General features: G+C 47.6%; 1 protein-coding gene across 6 annotated transcripts in view; it reads left to right on the top strand.

The window, feature by feature from the left end:
* The window catches only part of ITGA9 (integrin subunit alpha 9), a 339,913-nt gene that overhangs the window by 48,474 nt on the left and 272,877 nt on the right, over positions 1-18,562 (top strand). For all 6 annotated transcript variants that reach the window (XM_073902077.1, XM_025884438.2, XM_073902092.1 and 3 more), the window contains exons 7-12: positions 2,264-2,349; positions 4,292-4,360; positions 8,875-9,012; positions 11,568-11,673; positions 12,871-12,965; positions 16,822-16,912. In XM_073902077.1, the coding sequence (XP_073758178.1) occupies positions 2,264-2,349; positions 4,292-4,360; positions 8,875-9,012; positions 11,568-11,673; positions 12,871-12,965; positions 16,822-16,912 (585 nt within the window). The remainder of the gene's footprint in view (positions 1-2,263; positions 2,350-4,291; positions 4,361-8,874; positions 9,013-11,567; positions 11,674-12,870; positions 12,966-16,821; positions 16,913-18,562) is intronic.

The raw sequence follows: 18,562 nt of genomic DNA, 5'->3' as shown, positions 1-18,562 counted from the left end.
GGGAGCGATTCTCACCTGGCTCACAAATTGTTGCTTTACTGGTGGAAAGAAGAGTTTGTTGGCTTTCATGTCTATTGTTCTGATTAGGTACGCTCTTAGCCAGGGCCCCTTATATCGAGCCTCACATCTAGCGGGTAGAGAACAAAGGAGGGATCTGAATTAAAACTGTGATTTAATTACAGAGCTGACAGTTGAACCTCCAAGGAAGCAACAGTTTTTTCTTATTTGAGCCAATTACTTAAGTTGAGATACAAAATGAGTGTAGTAGAATTCTGGTTTTCCATGACATTTCTTTGGTTGTGGTCTCTGCTTCCTGGTCACACCAGTTGCAAATAGAAATAGTAAGAACTGGGGATGCCTGGGTGGCTCAGTAGTTGGGTGTCTGCTTTGGGCTCAGGTCCTGATCCCAGGGTCTTGGGATTGAGCCCCAAATTGGGCTCCCTGCTCAGTGGGGAGCCTGCTTCTCCCTCTCCCTAAAAAAGAAATAATAAGAACCAGAAATTGGTATGATGGATGGCAGCGTAACGCTGAAGGTTAATCCCGGGCTCGGAAAAATTTCTCCTATTTTCGCCACTCTTTCAACCTTCTAAAAAGAAAATAGATACAATTTAACAGTCACCAGACAAGCATGACACTGCACCTATTGAGGGACAAAGATAGGCTGTCTTTGCTTGTGGACTTGAAAATTTTGTGTGGCTCTTTTCCTTAGTTCATGTCCTAAGTGCTGTCATTCTGGATACTACTACTTTTCCTTCCTGAAACAACCTTATGAGGCAACTATCATTACCCGCATTTTAGAGGCAAAGAAACTGAGGCACAAAGGAAGGGCATAACTTGCCAAGGTCACATGGCTCGTAAATAGCAGAGTGGGGGCTTAAACCTGTGGTTTCTGAGCCTAGAGTCTAAATGCAGAGCTGCATTGGGTGTAGCTTTAAGGTCCAGGATAGATCCTTTGAACTTGAGGGGCCGGTGGCTTCTCCCTATATACCAGAGACCCTTACTGCTGCAGGGCTCTCAAGGTGACCTAAGGCTTTGATATCACTCATAATGCTCTTAGGTAATGTGGTCAGGCCACAGGGTCAAAAAGAATTGATCACAGTATGGTGTCATCACAAAATCCAAACAGCTTGTGATCATAGCATTTGGGTTTGAAGGTGAAGACAAGGTTTGGGGAATATATGGCCACCCGTAAGGGTTTCTGCTGGCTAACGGAGAACTTTCAGCCTGCCCACAGGGCTCTCAATAAGCAGAAGACATTTAGACTAAGCTCAGACAACTTTTACCTTTGTTTCTTGATTCCTTTTGCATCCAGATTCTTTTCTCATCCATACCCCTCCTGCCACCCTGCCACTGTCAGCTTCTTTCTGCCTTCTCTTAGAAGGGAGGATGGCACCATGGTTAACAGCAGAGGCTTTGGAGACACCTAGATTGGATCTGAATCTTGCCGTGTTACCTGGGGCATGTTACTTAACCATGTTTAGTCTCAGTTCCTACATCTGGAAAATGGAAAAAATAATCATACCTTCCTCATAGAGTTGTGTGATTAAAATTTGCCGGTGTCCAAAGATACACAGAGGAATATTCATAGCAGCTTTATTTGTAGTAAAGCTGGAACAGCTGGGAACAGCCCAGATGCCCAGCACTAGAATAAAGATGTTCTGATCTCTTCGTACAGTAGACCATTGCTCCACAATAAAAGAAAACGGCTGCTATTATACTCTGCATGGGTAAATGTCACAGGTGTTATGTTGAGTGAAGCTCTAGAACAGGTAAACCTAATATATGGTGATAGAAACACAGTAGTGGCTGCCTGTAGGAGAGCATTGACTTGAAAGGGTAGGAGGGAACCTTCTAGTTTGGGGTCTGTACTTTATATTCACTCTGGGTGGTGATCTCATGGCTGTGTACATGTGGACACTTTCACTGAGTTCTACACTTCGGATGTATGCACTTGACCGTATGAAAATTATATCTCAAAAAGAAAAAAACAGATATATTTAGCATAATACCTATTTTAAAGAGGACCCTCAAAAAACACTCTTTCCTGCCCCGATGTTTTTGTGAACCTCACTTTTTGTGAGATGAGCCATTTCAGCATGAGAAGACTGACCGATATAATTTCTTTCCTGGGAGGTTATGTTTCAAGAATAGCTGGGTCCTCACTGTCCAGACAAGGGCTGCTTGAAACCCTTTTTCCTCGGATGGATCTTTTTCTCCCCTGCCGTCTCTCATCCTGTCCTTGGTTAATGCCCATCCCTTACAGGCTATGCGGTGACAGCCGGCTCCTTCTCTCGCCCATCCACCACCGATGTGGTAGGAGGTGCCCCCCAGGACGAAGGCATTGGGAAGGTGAGGAGAAAAGTCTGTGGAATAGCACGGGGTCAGACACCAGGGGCGGGCGTGCTGCCCCTGGTGTAGAGGTTGGTCATTGATTTGATCTGAACATTCTCCTGGGTGGCTGGTGGGTAAATGATGAAGTAATGAGGAGTCTCCCGTCAGCCTCCTTCCAACTGCTTTTGAGAGTGTACCTTGAAAGCTTAATCAGGGAGTGAATGCTACTCCCAGACCTCTCCATTCTCTGCACGTTCTCTGTGTTCAGCAGCTGACTCTGTGTGAGATTGTTAAGACTGACCCTTGGCATCATGGCATCCTCCAAAGGAATGGTGTTCAGCACTAGCCAGCTTTAAATTCTCCACTCTGCCAAGCCTTTCCCAATTTTCACTTTGACTTAATAGAGCCAGGTCTAGTCCCAGGTATCTTTAGGACTTTATTTATTTATCTTGGGGCCTAGAGTGTCATGTTTATTTCCCCAGTGTTTTAGAGTCAAGACTGGTTCAGTCCAACGGCTGAACTGGGGACATGTAGGTCAGTTTTCCTAAAGGATGTGCCCAGAGTATAGCAAATACCCTATGGATCTAGGGCTTTCTGGTCCCTTTAGGAATTGTGGCCTCTATGGGGCCGAGAGTATGAAGAACTATGCTTGCTGTTTCTTTAGCTCCAGGGTACGGGAAATCTAGATTGGGTAGGTGTGCTTGAGTCAGGAACCTGCATTTTTAACTGCATAGGTTCTCTGATAGAAAACTCTGAACAAGGGAATGATCTCTGGACCCGAGCCCATGGGGTGGACCTTGGATAGAGTATGGCCATATCTCCAGGGGCTCAACGAAGTGGGGTCTGGATTTTAGAGAGGCCTAGTTGAGCCCAAACCACTGTTCACTAGAGCCTTGAGCCAGCATGTCAGTGTGGCCAGCTGACTGGACTTGACTGGTACATCATGAGGGTCATTTCCCTGGATCCTCCTGGGCAGGAGTTAGGAGCCTCAACTCTCGTTTCTGGAACTTGTGCCTCCCGCCCTGCTAATGCTGGTGTGAGGGAGAAAGGATCTCGGGGAATGAAACCAGATAAAAACGCAGGGCACTGAGCTGGGGGAGGCGTGCAGATGAACTCTGATAACGTTAGGAAAGAGGTGGGTTCTTCAGGGTCACATGAATTCCTCTACATGGTAGAGGGAAGAAGCACCGAGAGCTGTCCCCATGCTGATAATGTCGTCCAGGAAAGAAGCTGCGTGCGTGTGACCAGGCTTCTCGGTAGCGTTGGTAACAGTGTCTGCCTCCCAGCTCACGGCCGTGCAGACGCCTCAGTACATCCTTTTCTCACCAGCTACACAAACTTTGATCTGATTGCATTGTGTTCTCTGCAGATGCTTGTGATAGTCTTAAGACAGCCAGGTCTTAGGATGAGAATAGTATAACGGATAGAACCAGACAGAGAATACTGGATTCAGCTAACCACAAAGAACCTGAAAATGCTTCTTTCAGTTGGATCATGTGAGAGGTGCTGGGGAAACTGGTCGTAGTTGACAGAGTTGCCGACTGTCCCATTCCCAGGGACCCTAGACTAGACCTCAGGCCTGAAGGGTTATTCTTTTCTGGTGTCAGGGCACAAATACATTCTCACTAGGGTGGCGGCTTTTTACCCCACGGGAGGGTTCCCTACCCTGGTTCTCATGGGATGCTATTCCTATAAGATGCAACTTGGAAAAGAACTTCCGTAGTCCTGTCATTTGGGAAGTTCTACATCAGTGATCCTCTTTGTGGTACAGATGCATGGTGCCTCGGGATTGAAGGACACTGTTTTTTGCAGAGTTGGTAAAGTGCAGGGAACTTCACCAGCCAGCTTAAGTAGCTGTGTGCCTGATTGGCCTTAATTTAAGTAGGACTCTCAGGAGGATGCTGGTCAGTATCTTTGGTCATGGCTTCTGTCTTAACTAGATCTTTTTTTCCTTCCATAGGTTTATATTTTTAGAGCTGATCGAAGATCAGGCACCTTAATTAAGATTTTTCAGGCATCAGGTAAAAAGGTGAGATTCTGGGTACTGGTGTCTTTTTGCGTGTGAGATGTCATCCTGTGGGAATCGGTTCACTCTTTAGAAAATCAGTGTAGAGGCCCTACCTGTGCCCTTAGCTTGTATGGCGGCCCTGCATGCAGTTGTCTTAACCTCCCCAGCATTGTGTGTAACCTGTGGATTGTGGAATTCATGCTCACAGGGAGCAAGATGAGTTTGGACACAACCAAGTTCCATCACAGAGTTCAAAAAGGATTTCCATAGTTCAGATAGTCATCAGAATTACGACTTGCTGTGTGTCTGCCTTTCTCTACCTCTTTGACCTTCCGTCCGCCTCTCTCTTATACCTACACATTGACACCGCAGAGAGATCAGACACAGTTAAGTATGGTAGCAAACCCACGACATCTAACTGAGTAGGCGTGCAGGCAAATGGCTCTCACTATCCCTGCGTCTCTGGCCCAGTGCTGCCCCTCCTCCTCTCATCCTGAGCCCCCCATTCAAGAACCTTGAAGTAGAAATAGCTTGGGATGGCTGCCTTGGAATTAGTCCCGGGCAAGATTTATCTGCGTGCATTGTCTTGTCTTCGTCCTGGCCCTAATTGCTCTCTCCGTTTCCATTAGGCTGCGCCGTAGTCTGAGATGAAGGTAGGTAGAGAGTCCCTGGATTAATAAGCCACGTTTTTAATGGACTTGTTAGTCCTGCACACCTTAGCGTGGCTCAGACCAGCAGGACCCTTTAGGGAGATTGGCTGCTCTCTGGGGACACACATTTGGGCTGAGGGGCCAGGGGATAATTTGGAGGCTTGCCTTGGTGTGGAGGCCTTAGGGAGCTCTGGGAAGAAGCACAGGACTCTGGAACTTGGGAGGGAGATTCCAGGAGATGGGAGAATGTGGAAGGTGGTTTTACCTACCATCACCCTAAGAAAAGAGGGGAAAACAGTTGTTTTTTTGTGGGTGGGCCACGTGCCCCAGTTAGGTCCTGACGGGGGTTAGACCTGCTCTACAAAAGCCTGGCACCATTATACACTGTTCTGATGGTGCATATTCTCATTTCCCCAAATTCCACTCATAAGTAGAATTTTTTTTTCAATTTTAACAACCTTAATGTGTGTACTTAGTAGAGAATTTTCATAATCTTTTCAATAAAAAAAAAATGCATCACCAAATCAGTTTTGCGAAGTTTTCCCTGAGAACAGCTCTGCATTCCCCTGGGAACTGCACTGGCCTGTGTTGTTTTAACATTTCCAAAACCCCAAAGCAGCCACACTGGAAAAGGTCTGTGAGCAATTCTACAAAAAAGGTTTTCCAAGCACCCCTGACAGTTAGACAAGAAATAACACAGCGCCATTTGTGATAGAGCCCCAGGGCAAGGAGGGTGTGAATGCTCTTAAACCTAACATTTTAGGTCTTTCTTACAAAAAAAATAATAAACAGGTGAGTATGTCTACTCTGGGAAACCCAGACCCCCACCCCCTCCCCTTCAAACATACCTGGGCTTGACAGCACAAAATGAAAGGAGTCTCCCCCCCCGCAGCTTTATTGAGATATAACTGACATATAGCATTGGGTGAGCTTAAGGTGTTCAATGTGATGATTTGGTCCATGCATATATGGTGGACTCACATCCATCACCTCGTGTAACTACTGTTTAAAGACTCTGAAGTGATGTGTAGAGAAGGAGCACACCTGTCACTCAGTTTTCAGAGTTTCTTTATATTCACTTCCACCTGTGTCTCCTCACCTGCTGCCTGTATCTGCACCCCTCCCCCGCCACCCCCCCCAGCTGCCTGTGCCCAGGGCAGGCCCAGTTAATGCCCGTCATCCTGGTGTAATTAACAGCCTATAGTTGTGCCCCCTCCTTCTCAAAAACCTCCCAGGGCATATGACAATTTACACAGCCACTCATCTGTGACAGGTCACAGTCAAGTTTGGGGCAACAGATGTAAGAGGGGGCACCTGGGTGGCTCAGATGGTTAAGCGTCTGCCTTCGGCTCAGGTCATGATCTCCCCGGTCCTGGGATCGATCCCCATGTCGGTCTCCCAGCTCGGCAGGGAGTCTGCTTCTTCCTCTCCCTCTGCCTCTCCCCCTGCTTCCCTGCTTGTGCTCTCTCTCTCTCTCTCTCTCTCAAATGAATAAAATCTTAAAAAAAAAAAAAAGAGTGGGTGGAGGGAGAAGTAAACATTTGAAAAGCCACTTGTGCACACTTCCCGCGGATTTCGGGACGTGGAGTCCCAGGACAGACTGGCTTGCGTGTCTGCTTGAATGTCCTTGTGAGGTGTTGGGGCTTCCTGGGAGAGGACTGGAGGGCCAGGTGTTTCACCCACCAGCTCCATGACCACGCCACTTCCTCCCTTTGCACCATCCTAGCTAGAGTCATTCCTTATGTCACTCACTCTTGCCTTCCTGTGTCTCTGGCTGGGAGCTTTGCTCCCATCATCAGTGCTCTGATTTTAAAAAAGACCATTACTTTCTATATACATCTTATTCTGCTTTTTGCAAGAAGAAATGGGAAATTCTAGCCTCTCTGACTTCTCCATTATTTCAAAGGGAAAGGACATGACCCCAGGCTTTCAAAGGATGCCTGTAGCTTTACCCCTATGTCTGGAGCCACACACATAGGGAAGGGTTCTGACTCAGTCGACCACTCGTCTACTTCTGCTTTTGTTTGGCCAGAATTTGTTCAGGTAGTCCTGTCTTCTGGCCTTACCATAAGAAAAACAAAACAACAAAACTCCAAAGTTCCAGTTTTTAGTGGTTGACATCCTTCATATAGTACATCTAAGAAATCATCAATATGTGCACAATCCAGATGTTAATATAGTCACAGGTCCCTGCATTTCCAGGCTGATGGGAGAACTCTGATCAAGGAGCACCCCCTGCCCCCACGCACACACAAAGCATGTCATTGCCACATATAGGAGTTTTATTGCGTTAATGGGGTATCTGAAGTGTTTGTATGTCAAAACTTAGGAAACTTGATGTTCAGGGATTTCTGATTGAACACCAATGAAGATGCCAAGTTAAATAGCCCATTGGACTGAACCAAATAGTTCCCCTGGGGCTCAGCCAGAGAGAACAGCCAGCAACTTTGGTCCTTGGGGCCTTTTGTGGGTCTCACCAGCTTGTTTGTTTGTTTGTTGTACTGAAGTCCAGATAGATCGGCAAGGCCACTGAATTAGTGACTGGCACCTTGGTCTCTGCTGTGAATCCAAGTGTTGCCTACACCCTTCTCCTTTGGGAATGGGTGTTGGCAGGGCGGGGTGGGTTGAGCACAAGTGGCGTGTGACTGGGGAGGGGCTCCTGTCCCCGGGTTCACTGCAGGAAGTGGACCGGAGTGCCCTCCACTGCTCTCACACGCCCTGGGGCAGCAGCCAGCAAACTCCAGCTCCGAAAGAAAATGCTTGTTCCCATCAGCAGAACCACAGCCCTTTTATCTGAAACATTTATATTAAAAGAATGGTCTTTTTTTTTTTTTTTTCCCTTTCCAACAGAGGTTGCGAACTGGCAGGCTTTGGAAAGGATGCAGCCCATAAAACTTTTTGTTTGGCCTGCCTGGTGTTTGTTTCTTCTTTTTTATTATAAACGAGTTGCCCTGCATTTTAGAAAGAGGCACCTCAAATAAAATTTTAGATTTTGGCTTCTCTTGAAAAATGGGAAGGTTGGTCTTCTCTGGGTCAGCCTCCCTCAGGGCAGCAGTTGACTGCCGCTGGGTAGGAGCAGCTCTGGTAGCTGGCCGTGTGGGCCCCAGTTTGCCACAGGCCCTACCACTCCCTATTGCCTGTTAGACACTGAAGCCAGGTGTCACTTGCCACCTGTGAGCATACTTGCAGTGTTACTTGTTTTTTCTTATACCTCTTCTATCCCCTGCCTGGATCCCATTGGCATTTGGGTTTGAGACCCCTGGTTTACGAAAATAGGCATTGGATTAAGCTCTGATTCAAGAAGAGCCAGTGGAACCTGGCTGTGCTCCCTTATCCGTTACATAGTCTTAGGAGCTCTACCTTCTCCTGTCACTTGAGTTCAGGCCTTCCTGGTTGGCTTTGGCTCTGCTCGGGCCCGGGAGAGGGTAATCTATTTCCTCATGTAGCGTTTCTCTTCATGCTTGCCTTGTGTTATGAAATATCATATTCCTACTTGGTTAGCACTGTCAAATGTCTGTTATAGGAGGCTCTTTTACTATGGTTGTAACCTGTTTTGTAACTCTGGCTTGCATTTTTAAAAACCGTACCTTATTCTCCTGGGATTGGTCCACTTGTTTTCCCCTTGGTAGGACTCCAAGGAGGGAGACTCTGAGCTAGTTAGCTTCGGTCTCACGTGGACGGGGGCCCAGCATCGCTGCTGGGAGCCAGGGAAGTCAGGCATTTCACCACTGGCCCAGGCCTTCTGGCTTATGGGGCAGCATAGCCATCACAACCTCTGAGGGACTTGGAGGCAAGAGTTTCTAAAGCAGTGGGCTAGAGGAAAGCGAGGGCCTCCTGTGTGAGGGCAGACACTGAACGCTTTGTTGCAACTCGGCTTGGTTGCAGATGGGCTCTTACTTCGGCTCCTCCTTATGTGCAGTTGACCTGAACGCGGACGGCCTCTCTGACCTGCTGGTGGGGGCCCCCATGTTCTCTGAGATCAGGGATGAGGGGCAGGTCACTGTCTACATCAACAGAGGAAATGTGAGTACACTGCTGGGCACCAGGTGGATGGGTGTGGGAGAGGGACATCTGTCCAGCGAGGAGTGACTGAACACCCCGCTGGGCCATGCGCTGGGCCCCGTGGCCCAGAGGAGGTGAAAAGACTTGCCTCCTACCTTCAGAAACCTCAATATTCCATTAATGGAAAGCCGGACATGGTGTTATCACTGCAGACATACAGGGATTGAGAAAAATCATAGTGTGTTTGATTTTGAGTGTTTATTCTGTACCTGAAACTATTCCTCCTGTTTTCTATAACTGATTTCCATGTAATGGGCACAGAGTATCAGGGGTCTCCATTTTTCAGATAAAAAACGAGGCCCGCAGCACACAGCTAGAAGCGGTGGGCTAGGATTTGAACCCAGGCCAGCTGGCTCCCTGGAAGTATGTGCACACAAGCCCAGGGCAGCCGAGCAACCTCCTGGAGGGCACAGTGGCTGGGGAGAATCTTGAAGGAGTAGGAGCTAGGCAGACGGACAGGGGTGGGCTGGGAGCTGGGCAAGCGGGCTGAGGCCTGGGGCAGCAGGATCACTTAGTTCTGGGGGTTGGGTGGGGGCCAGTGCAGTGGCCAAGGGCTGTGATCATGATGTCCTTTACCCTGCAGAACCATGGAAGGGGTGTGATGCTGTCAGAAAGATGCTTCTGCCTCTCTGCAGCCGAGTAGAGGGCTGGGGGGACAGGGACGGGATCAACGCATCAGTGGGGCGGGAGACCGATGAGAAAGCACAATCTTTTCAGCATCTAGAATTAAGAATGTCCAACAAGAGAGTTAAATGCATCAATTTTGTCACCAAACATAAGAAAATGCTTGTAAGGTAATCAGTGAAAAGCAGGATAAAAACTGCCTATACAAAGAACTTTTAAAAATATATAAAATATGTAGAGAATGTTCATAACAGATCTTTGTGGGTGGAAAGGCTTGGGTAGATTTTTAATTTTATCTTTATCCAAAGAGCAAGAGTGCAATACTTTCTAGTTAAAAAAAAAAAAAAAAGTGTACTTTTAAGCAGTGACGGAGATGCTAGTTATCCTAGTTGGATGACTCATTCAATTGGAGGGTTGGAGGGGGCGGTGGTGTTTAACTATAGGTGGGCAGATGTCACAAAGAAAGGAAGCTATTTGAAGAGAAATCAGGGAATGCTAGAGCCTTGGGCTTTCTTGGATGCTTGCAAACTCTTTGAGAAAGTGGATCTAAAACCTGGGAACAAACATACTTCCTGGGACCTGTTGCAGTTATGTCTGGCACTTGCATCCCCATTGACATTCCAGGAAGAGGGCCAGGCAGGTGGGGGGAGAAATGAGATAGTCATTATGGAGATGAGAACAGCACGCACATTCAGTGGCTGCCGGCTACTATACTTGTAAGAGAATGAAACATTCGTGTAGGTATGAACTTGTCAGGTAGTAAGGAGACCAGTGCAATAGCTCGACAGTGTGTCTAAATCAGGGTGTGGAATCTTGGAGCAGGAGAATTCCCCCAGACACATTGTGCCCACACACTCCAACCTCCAACCAGCGTATCTTAATGCCATGTGGCTACCCTGAGTACCTGGATGTTATATCTTTTGGGCCTTACCCTGTCTGATTGATGATGATGAAGTGGTGTAGAGGAGTGGAAACATGGTGACTTTGGAGACAGATGGACCTGGACCTTGGTTTTTTTCACTTACTAGCCTGTGTGATGTGGACAAATAGCTTAAAATTAGTGGCTCAGTTTCCTCATCTGTAAAATGGGGAGAATCATAAGGTCCAATCTAAAGCCAGACACTCCTTTGGATGGCTTGTGGGTGTGCAGTAGGTCCCGAGTACCTCTACACTGGGGCAGGTTTTGACATTCTTATGCCTCAAAAATCTCAGATTGTGTTTTAATACTCTGATACTGACATGTCAGTGATTTGAGGTAGAGTGGGTATCCTCAGATGGCTTTTACTTCCACCGTACACCATTGACCCCCTCCCTCTGTTGGGTGGTGTTTGCTCAAGAAATCCAAATCTGAGCCCCACGATAACGGGCACAGGTGTGCGTGTCCCCAGCCCTTCCCTGGCCAAGAACCCTGGTGTTGGGTTTTCTGAACCATGACTCTGTCAAGATTACTGATTACACGCACCTTGCAAAGCAGCTTTATAAACTTGTATTAAATGGGACAGGAAAGAAAAAGTAGAAATATGTATGCCCACGTAAAACACCTTTGGGGAACAAAAGGTAAGGGCAGCTGAGAGGATTTTGTGGTGACAGGTATGTAGGTAGGTAGGTTTGTGGAGTGTCAGGACAAGGGAGAGGTGGAGTCATTGGCCAACCTGAGAATCCTCTTCCCTCTAAAAGGCATCTCAGGCTGTGGGAGACCCTCCTGCTGCACAGGTGAAAGGGACTCATTTTGCCACCAGGAGAGAGAAGCTTGGGTGCCCGTGATTCTGCCCAGGTCTTTCCTGTCTATGGGTGTGCTCCCGGGGTGGCATTCGGAGCTTTGGTTTTATTGGGGGTTGTTTTGGTTCTGGTTTTGTTTTGTTTTCCATTTTTTCCTCCATCCTGTTTCCCAGGGAGCCCTCGAGGAGCAGCTGGCCCTGAGTGGTGATGGCGCCTACAATGCACACTTTGGGGAGAGCATCGCCAGCTTGGGTGACCTTGATGATGATGGGTTCCCAGGTCAGTGAGCCCGCACCGCCCTCTGGCTTTGCTCTGGCACAAAGTGCTCCTGGATCTGCCTCCTGCTTGGAAGGCCCCTGCAGGGAGGGGTGCCCTTAGAGAAGATGTTCTCCGTGCAGACACTCAGGGCCGGGCTCTGAGCCCACTGCACTTCTGCTTCCACGTGGTACCTTCTCAGCAGCCCCGAGGTCATGGCTGTGTGTCTGCCGTGCGAGGGAACCTAGGGCTGGGCCACTGGGGCTTCTTGTTGCAGATGTGTTTGAACGGGCTTCCTCGTGTCTGAGCCTCTAAGGCTCTACCACGTGGTTAGTACAGTGAGTGAGGAGGGACTTAGACAGTCTCAGCCTTGAGAGGGACAGCAAGGAGATGGACTTGAATATGCCCCTGCTGAGAGGGTAGGGCTGTGGGTACCTGATGCCAGGTTCCATCTGGACTGCAGATTCCTTCCCAGCCTCTTGGCTCCTCACTCTGGTCTGTTCAGTGCCGCCTCCACTTACTGTATACGCAGCAGACGCACATCAGGACCTGTGGGGGCCACGTCACTAGGGGGACAGCTGAGGTGGAGGACAGGCTGGGGGGCAGCTCTTGCCTCAGGCCAGACATCCAGGCTCCTTTGATACCCCTCACACCCCTGGCCCGAGAGGATCCCGGCTTGAGGTCGTGTGAGAACGTGCCCCTCACCCTTGACCTCACTTCTGCAAACACATGACTTTTGTTAGAAGCAGAGGGAATAAAGTCAGGAAGATCTCAGCTTTGTCCCAGGGGCTGTCAGTTTGTGAGGGTAATGATGTTTTTTTGGGAAGTGAATGCCATTTTATTTAAGTCCCTTCTCCAGGAACAGAGTCGTCTTTCTCAGTTATGCAATAACCATAGTTGATGGAATTCCCCTGACAGAAATTCGGGTGGATGGTTTATATTTGCATTTCTTTTATTGGATGGGTCAATGATTTTTTTCTGTGAGGATGAGGTAGGAAGTCTTCTGGAACCTAAACCCTTCTCAGCTTCAGTAATTTTCTTTCTACCCCCCAGCCCTTTTTTTTTTCCCCGCTAAGAGAGTGTGTGTCTAGCTTAATGCCTGAACAACCAACGACCAAGAAATTTCTGGTATGGAGGGACCCAGCTGATGGCAGGAATTAGGAAAACTCCTTATATTACTCCATATGGATCTCTAACCCATAGCTGTTTTTCTCCCCTCAGATGTGGCCATTGGCGCACCCAAGGAGGACGACTTCTCCGGGGCCGTCTATATCTATCATGGCGACGCTGGCGGGATCATCCCTCAGTACTCAATGGTAATTGCAGTGAGAATGACATGGTAACTGTCCATACATTCATCTGACAAACACATAGGGAACCTTTAGTCTGTACCACACCCTGGAGTACAGAGGAAAACACAACATGGTCTCTAAGTTCAACCTTCCTGCTCTCCAGTGAAAGACAGAGACCACTGCTCACTGTCAGGGAAGCATTCTGTCTGTGGAAGATTATATCCACACCCTTACCCACATTCAGAGTTATTTCTTGAAGAAGAAGAGGTTTTCTATTTTAGTTGCTCCTTTGTCAACCATCTGTGCAGGGCAAAGGAATATGTTGTAAAATATAATTTAGAGAGACAACGGTTCGTGGAGGAGGGGCCTGAAAGTTGCCACAGCGCTGGTTGTTGTAATTGGTGTTGCAGTGAGGAGCTGGTCAAAGCTCTGGCCTTGAGCTCCAGACTTGGGAACGTGGAAGTGGTGAGTTTTGTTTTTTGCTGTATCAGCTTGGTGTTTAATCTTGCTGATGGTCTCAAGCCCAGCCCATGGGAAAAAAGGAAGTCACTCTCTTGACAGAGGCATCGTCAGGCTATTTGTGGATGTCTCTGTCTGGAGTGGCGCAGGCCTGACCCAGTGAGTGGGTCAGGACAGAAAGGGACTCAACACAAGTTGAGAAATTTCCAGTCAGCAAATATTGATCTGTTGAGCGCTTCTTATGTGCTTATCACTTCCTACTCATGCTTCTATTTCTCATCACGAAGAAGCTGGCCTCATATCTTGATTATCTCTAAGGAAACAGAACTCTCAACTGAATCGTGTTCTTGTGAAATGTTCTAGAAGTGTTTTCTAAAATGAAGTATTAGGAAAGTGTCCAAATCTGTTCATGTATTGAAGTCTCTAGGTAAGAAAGAGACTTTACAAGTGGATTTTAAGAGCCAATACATAAATGTAAGTTCAATTCATGCATTCATAATTATTGTTCTTGCAGCAGATACAAGTGAACTGATTAGAGGTTGAGGGTTGGTTAGTGGCCAGCTTCCTGCGCCCTCTCTGCGGGGGCCAGCCCAGCTCAGTGACTCCCTTGCGAGGCAGAGGGCAGAGAGGGGGGACGACTCTGCCCTCTTTTCTTTAGTCCTTTGTCCTACTGCTGTGAGATGGTGACTTTATTATACACCTTGTCTTTATGAGGTGCCTCCTGCCGGGGGAGGGGACTCAGCTTGCCCAAGGTCTCTGACTGGTAAGTGGCAGTATGGCCCCTAAGACTTTCCCCTTCTGACTCCCAACCTTTTATTGTAACCACGCCCTCAACTCCACATTGGAGGAAGGAACACCTAGGGAAGCTCAGCTGGAAAACTTAGAAATATGGAAACTTATTTTGCTCTGAAGCCCACATACTCCAAGGGGCATGGGTCTACCGGGACCATCTTCTTCTCATTAGAAATGAATAATGGTGACAGTAAGCTCTTAGGTGACTCAGCCGATGTGGCAGGAGGAAGAGGGCTTTGGGCACAGGTTGGGGGCCACATCCACATCAGGAGGGCTGCTGTGGTCTGAGGGACCCTCTTCACGATGTGGCAAGCGGGAAGTCATCCAGGGAGCCCGGTCCTCCGGCAGCTGCCGGGGTCACTTTCCACGCATCCTCCTGGAAGCTTGTTCCCGGACCTTGGAAGCGAATCACACAGAGGGCAACCTGTCAGAGACCCCTGCTTCCCCTCATCCCGCGGCCCTCCAGTGTTTTGTTATGTTGCTGGGTGGAATCCCCGCAGATAACTGTAGTACAAATTTTGTGGTTAGCATGGAGTGTCTTTAGTAGGAAGCAGGGATCAGCAGCTGGATGCGTCCTGCCTCCGTCAGCATGCCGGCGGGCTCGTCAGCTTTGACAAAGAGAAGTGGTTTAGGGCACTTAAAAAAAAAAAAAAAAAGAAAGAAACAACTATGCTTATACTTTTCCAAGCTGCTAATATGTATATGATAAGGTCAGTGATTTAAAAAGAAAAAAATAATCCTTTAATGACAGATTCTTCAGGGCTGGGGTCTGGACAGAGCGGGCATTGTGCGGGTGAACCAGAGGAAGAAATCAGAAACAGCTCTGGGCAAAGGAGTTGCTTTTCTTTGGCCCAGACTGGTATTATTTCTGCCGGCTAAATTGTGAGATCAGGGCTGAAGTTCGTCCACATTACTCTTTAACTCATTCCTCTTTCTTGAGTTCATCATCAAAAGTGTTGATTTTAAGATCCTTGTGTGCTTTTCTCCATTTGAGAACCCCCTGGGCATGTCATGGCGGCCCCTGTGATCTTTCTCCTGCCGTAAGGACACTGCCTGTAAACCTGGGCAAGCGGAGTTTTTCCAAGGCTCCTGGTTTTCATTTGGGGTTATTAGCACTGAGCAGACTTATCTTCCTGGCTTTATGGCCTAATGGCCTGCAGATGTCTGTGGGATAACTTAAGCCTGCATCGCCACCCCCAAATGGACCACCCCTTCACTCTTCCCCCTTGTCCCAGGCACAGCAGAGCTTAGAAATGCCTCAAAATGGGGCTTTTAAGAAATAGACATACATACATGTTTGTTTAGACAGAGCCATGTGGGATGTGGAGCTCTGCCTGTTAGCAAGAAACATTTCTTTAGCATTTGCTACGGTGCTCTGATTCGTACTGTGAGGCTTGCACATTTCCTGATGGATGGCTTAACTGAAGATGGCAAGTGGAAGGTTATTTGCAGTGATGGGCTCCTGGGAGGTGCTGGGGGTGAGGGGTTGGTCCCTGGTGTCTCCATCTGTAGATCCTACGGAAACTCCCTCTCCCCACACTCATGACTTCTCTGCGGGATGACTCAGTATGGAAAAGGATGCAGAAAGAAAGTCCAAAGTGAGCCCCTGCCTATCTGTAAACCTGGTTCTGATAGGGATTGTGCTGTACAAACAAAGCATTTTTCTTATCATCCACAGTGAGGGTATTGGGAGGTAAGCCTCCCCAAAGAGACTGTAAAAACAAAGGGAAGAAGGAGCAGGTCAGATCCCTGGGACTTTTCAGATTCAGGAAGTTTGATATCTTTTGAGGAACTGTGCTACACAGATGTTGATGAAGGATGAAGGCTGCGTGTACAGTAAGTAGTCCTGAACCAAGGCAGTGTGTGTTAATATAGATTGAACTTCATGACAAATAAAAGAACAGATGCCCCTTGGTGGTAGAGCTGTGAACTCTAACTGGTTGATTGGGGAGGAGGGTGGCTTCAGCTGATTTTTTTTTTTTTTTTTTTTTTTTAGGATTTCCTACAGATTATAGAAGGTTCAGGACCATGCAGCTCCAGATTTACTAGATAGGCCAGTCTCATCCTGTCTGTGAAGCTCTGGAGCCCTATGAGATCTTCTGGTCAGCTTGACTGAGAGGCGGTTTCCATGTGGCATCTTTTCCAGCTAGACACGCTCATTGCCTGTCCACCCAGGGAAAGACTCACGTGCATCTCCGAGGACAGGGGTGGTCCATGTTTAGTACATATTTGGGTAGAGAGAGCTAAGGAAAACACGTTCTTAGAATTTCAGCCAGCTCCACCTATGTGGAAATGAAACAGAACCGCTGTTGGAAATGGAAGTAAACATCTATATCAAACTTCATGTGGCATGTCAAAACATTAGCACACGAGTCTGCGTGGGTTTTTTGTGAGCACTGAGCTTGGAAAAATTTTTAAACAATGACATGTAGCTAAGGCAAGTCACAATAACAGAGTGTGTGGTCTTCAACCAGGTGCTAAAAACCCCAGGATCAAATTAGGACTACAGTTTTCTCTTTCCACAGCTTCAGGACCGAGTGTCCAACGGAAGCTGCGTAGAACAGTCATGGGTTCTTATTTACCACTGTGCTCCTATCCGGTGACTCAATTTCCCTATTATCTGTTTCAGAAACTGTCAGGCCAGAAGATAAGTCCAGTTCTGCGGATGTTTGGGCAGTCCATATCAGGAGGCATTGATATGGATGGAAATGGCTATCCTGGTAAGCTGTTTTTCTTTGAAGGCATATGAGATAAACGAAGATAAATGCTGAGTTGGGGTCATTTCCAGTCTGGTTAAGCAGTGGTGACATCTATTTAGGATGAGGAAAATTCCCACAATAGAAGGGGATGCTTTGCCTGGTATTTGATTTTAAGATTTTTTTAAAAGATTTTATTTATTTATTTGAGAGAGAGAGAGAGAATGAGAGATAGAAAGCACAAAAGGGAAGAGGGTCAGAGGGAGAGGCAGACTCCCCGCTGAGCAGGAAGCCCGATGTGGGACTCGATCCCGGGACTCCAGGATCATGACCTGAGCCGAAGGCAGTTGCTTAACCAACTTGAGCCACCCAGGTGCCCCTGGTATTTGATTTTAAGGTGTTGAAGTTTATTTTGGGGTTTTAGAGTGATCTATTCTGAAGAGTTTAGGCACCAAAAGGATGAATTGATTTCAAAAGAAACAAAAAAACAAAAACAAACAGTGATTTCTGTGGTGGCAGCTCTTTCTAATGAAGAAAAAAAAAGCACTGACCACATTAAAAATGATAGCAAAACCTCATGTTTTCCTCGATTTTTAAGCATAGAGGCTTCTTACCCTTGAGAAGGGAAAAAGGAGCTGGGCAGCACCTTTCCCACCTCCTAACCCCTGCAAGAGAATTGAAATATTTGGAGCAAAAAAGAAAACCATGCTCTCTCCCTGACGGACAAACCAGACCTTCACCGTTCAAGGCTGGCTGCCTTGTCTTCAGGGTGAATTAATGCCTCGTGGTGGTTGAGGCTAATTGAATAAAAATGTACCATTTCCCACCTTAATCCCAAGTGTTGTCCAGTTTAGGGAAAATGCACTGGGCAGGGGGATGGTGGTTCTTCTGGGGTTTGAAGGGGACGGAGTAGGGCGAGGTGAGGAAACACAGATGAGAATTTGAAAAAATCTGAAATCGTCCTGGAATTCAGGAAACATTTCCCTGGAAATACCGGTCATCTTGCTGTCGTGAGGAAGTATTTCTTTCCACTTAAAATGCCCCGGAAGGACTTCTGAGACCCAGGGTAGTGCCGCATGAGGGCCGTGCATTTGGTAGTTTCTTATGGGCAGCAGTTTTGATCATTTCTTGTGACCTTACAGAGCCAGGAGGAGGGGATAGGAAAGGGTCAATCCTGAAGCTTTTGTTCCTATGGACCCTCATGGGTCTTCTTACGTTGGAGAAAGCAGTTCTTCTTGTTTTGGGTAATTTGTGGCCATCCTGAAATAATACCTGATGTTGGCAAAATTCTCCCACGTGCAGTTCACCTCTTATAGTTAGTGCAGCAGGTGGGTAAAGGGGTATCCCCCACTTGATAAACAAGGGTACCGAGCCACAGAAAACTTAGGGGCCCAGCCAGAGGCCATATCGTGGTAGGCCGAGACGCATGTGCACTATGAGCAGGTGTGTTCACGCTTCATGATGCATGTGAATTTCTTACATTTTTCTCTTTTTTTTTTTTTCAGATTTTTTAAAATTGTTATTTGAGAGAGAGTGAGCAAGCACACGCATTGGGGGGAGGGGCAAAGGGAGAAGCAGACTCCCCGCTGAGCAGGGAGCCCAGTGCAGGACTCGATCCCAGGACCCTGGGATCATGACCTGAGCCAAAGGCAGATGGTTAACTGACTGAGCCAC

This window comes from Callorhinus ursinus, unplaced genomic scaffold (genome assembly GCF_003265705.2).
Source record: "Callorhinus ursinus isolate GAN/ISIS: 27379988/994484 unplaced genomic scaffold, GSC_fseal_2.0 scaffold1, whole genome shotgun sequence".
Lineage (NCBI taxonomy): Eukaryota > Metazoa > Chordata > Mammalia > Carnivora > Otariidae > Callorhinus > Callorhinus ursinus.
This window is presented reverse-complemented; position numbering and strand designations above follow the sequence as displayed.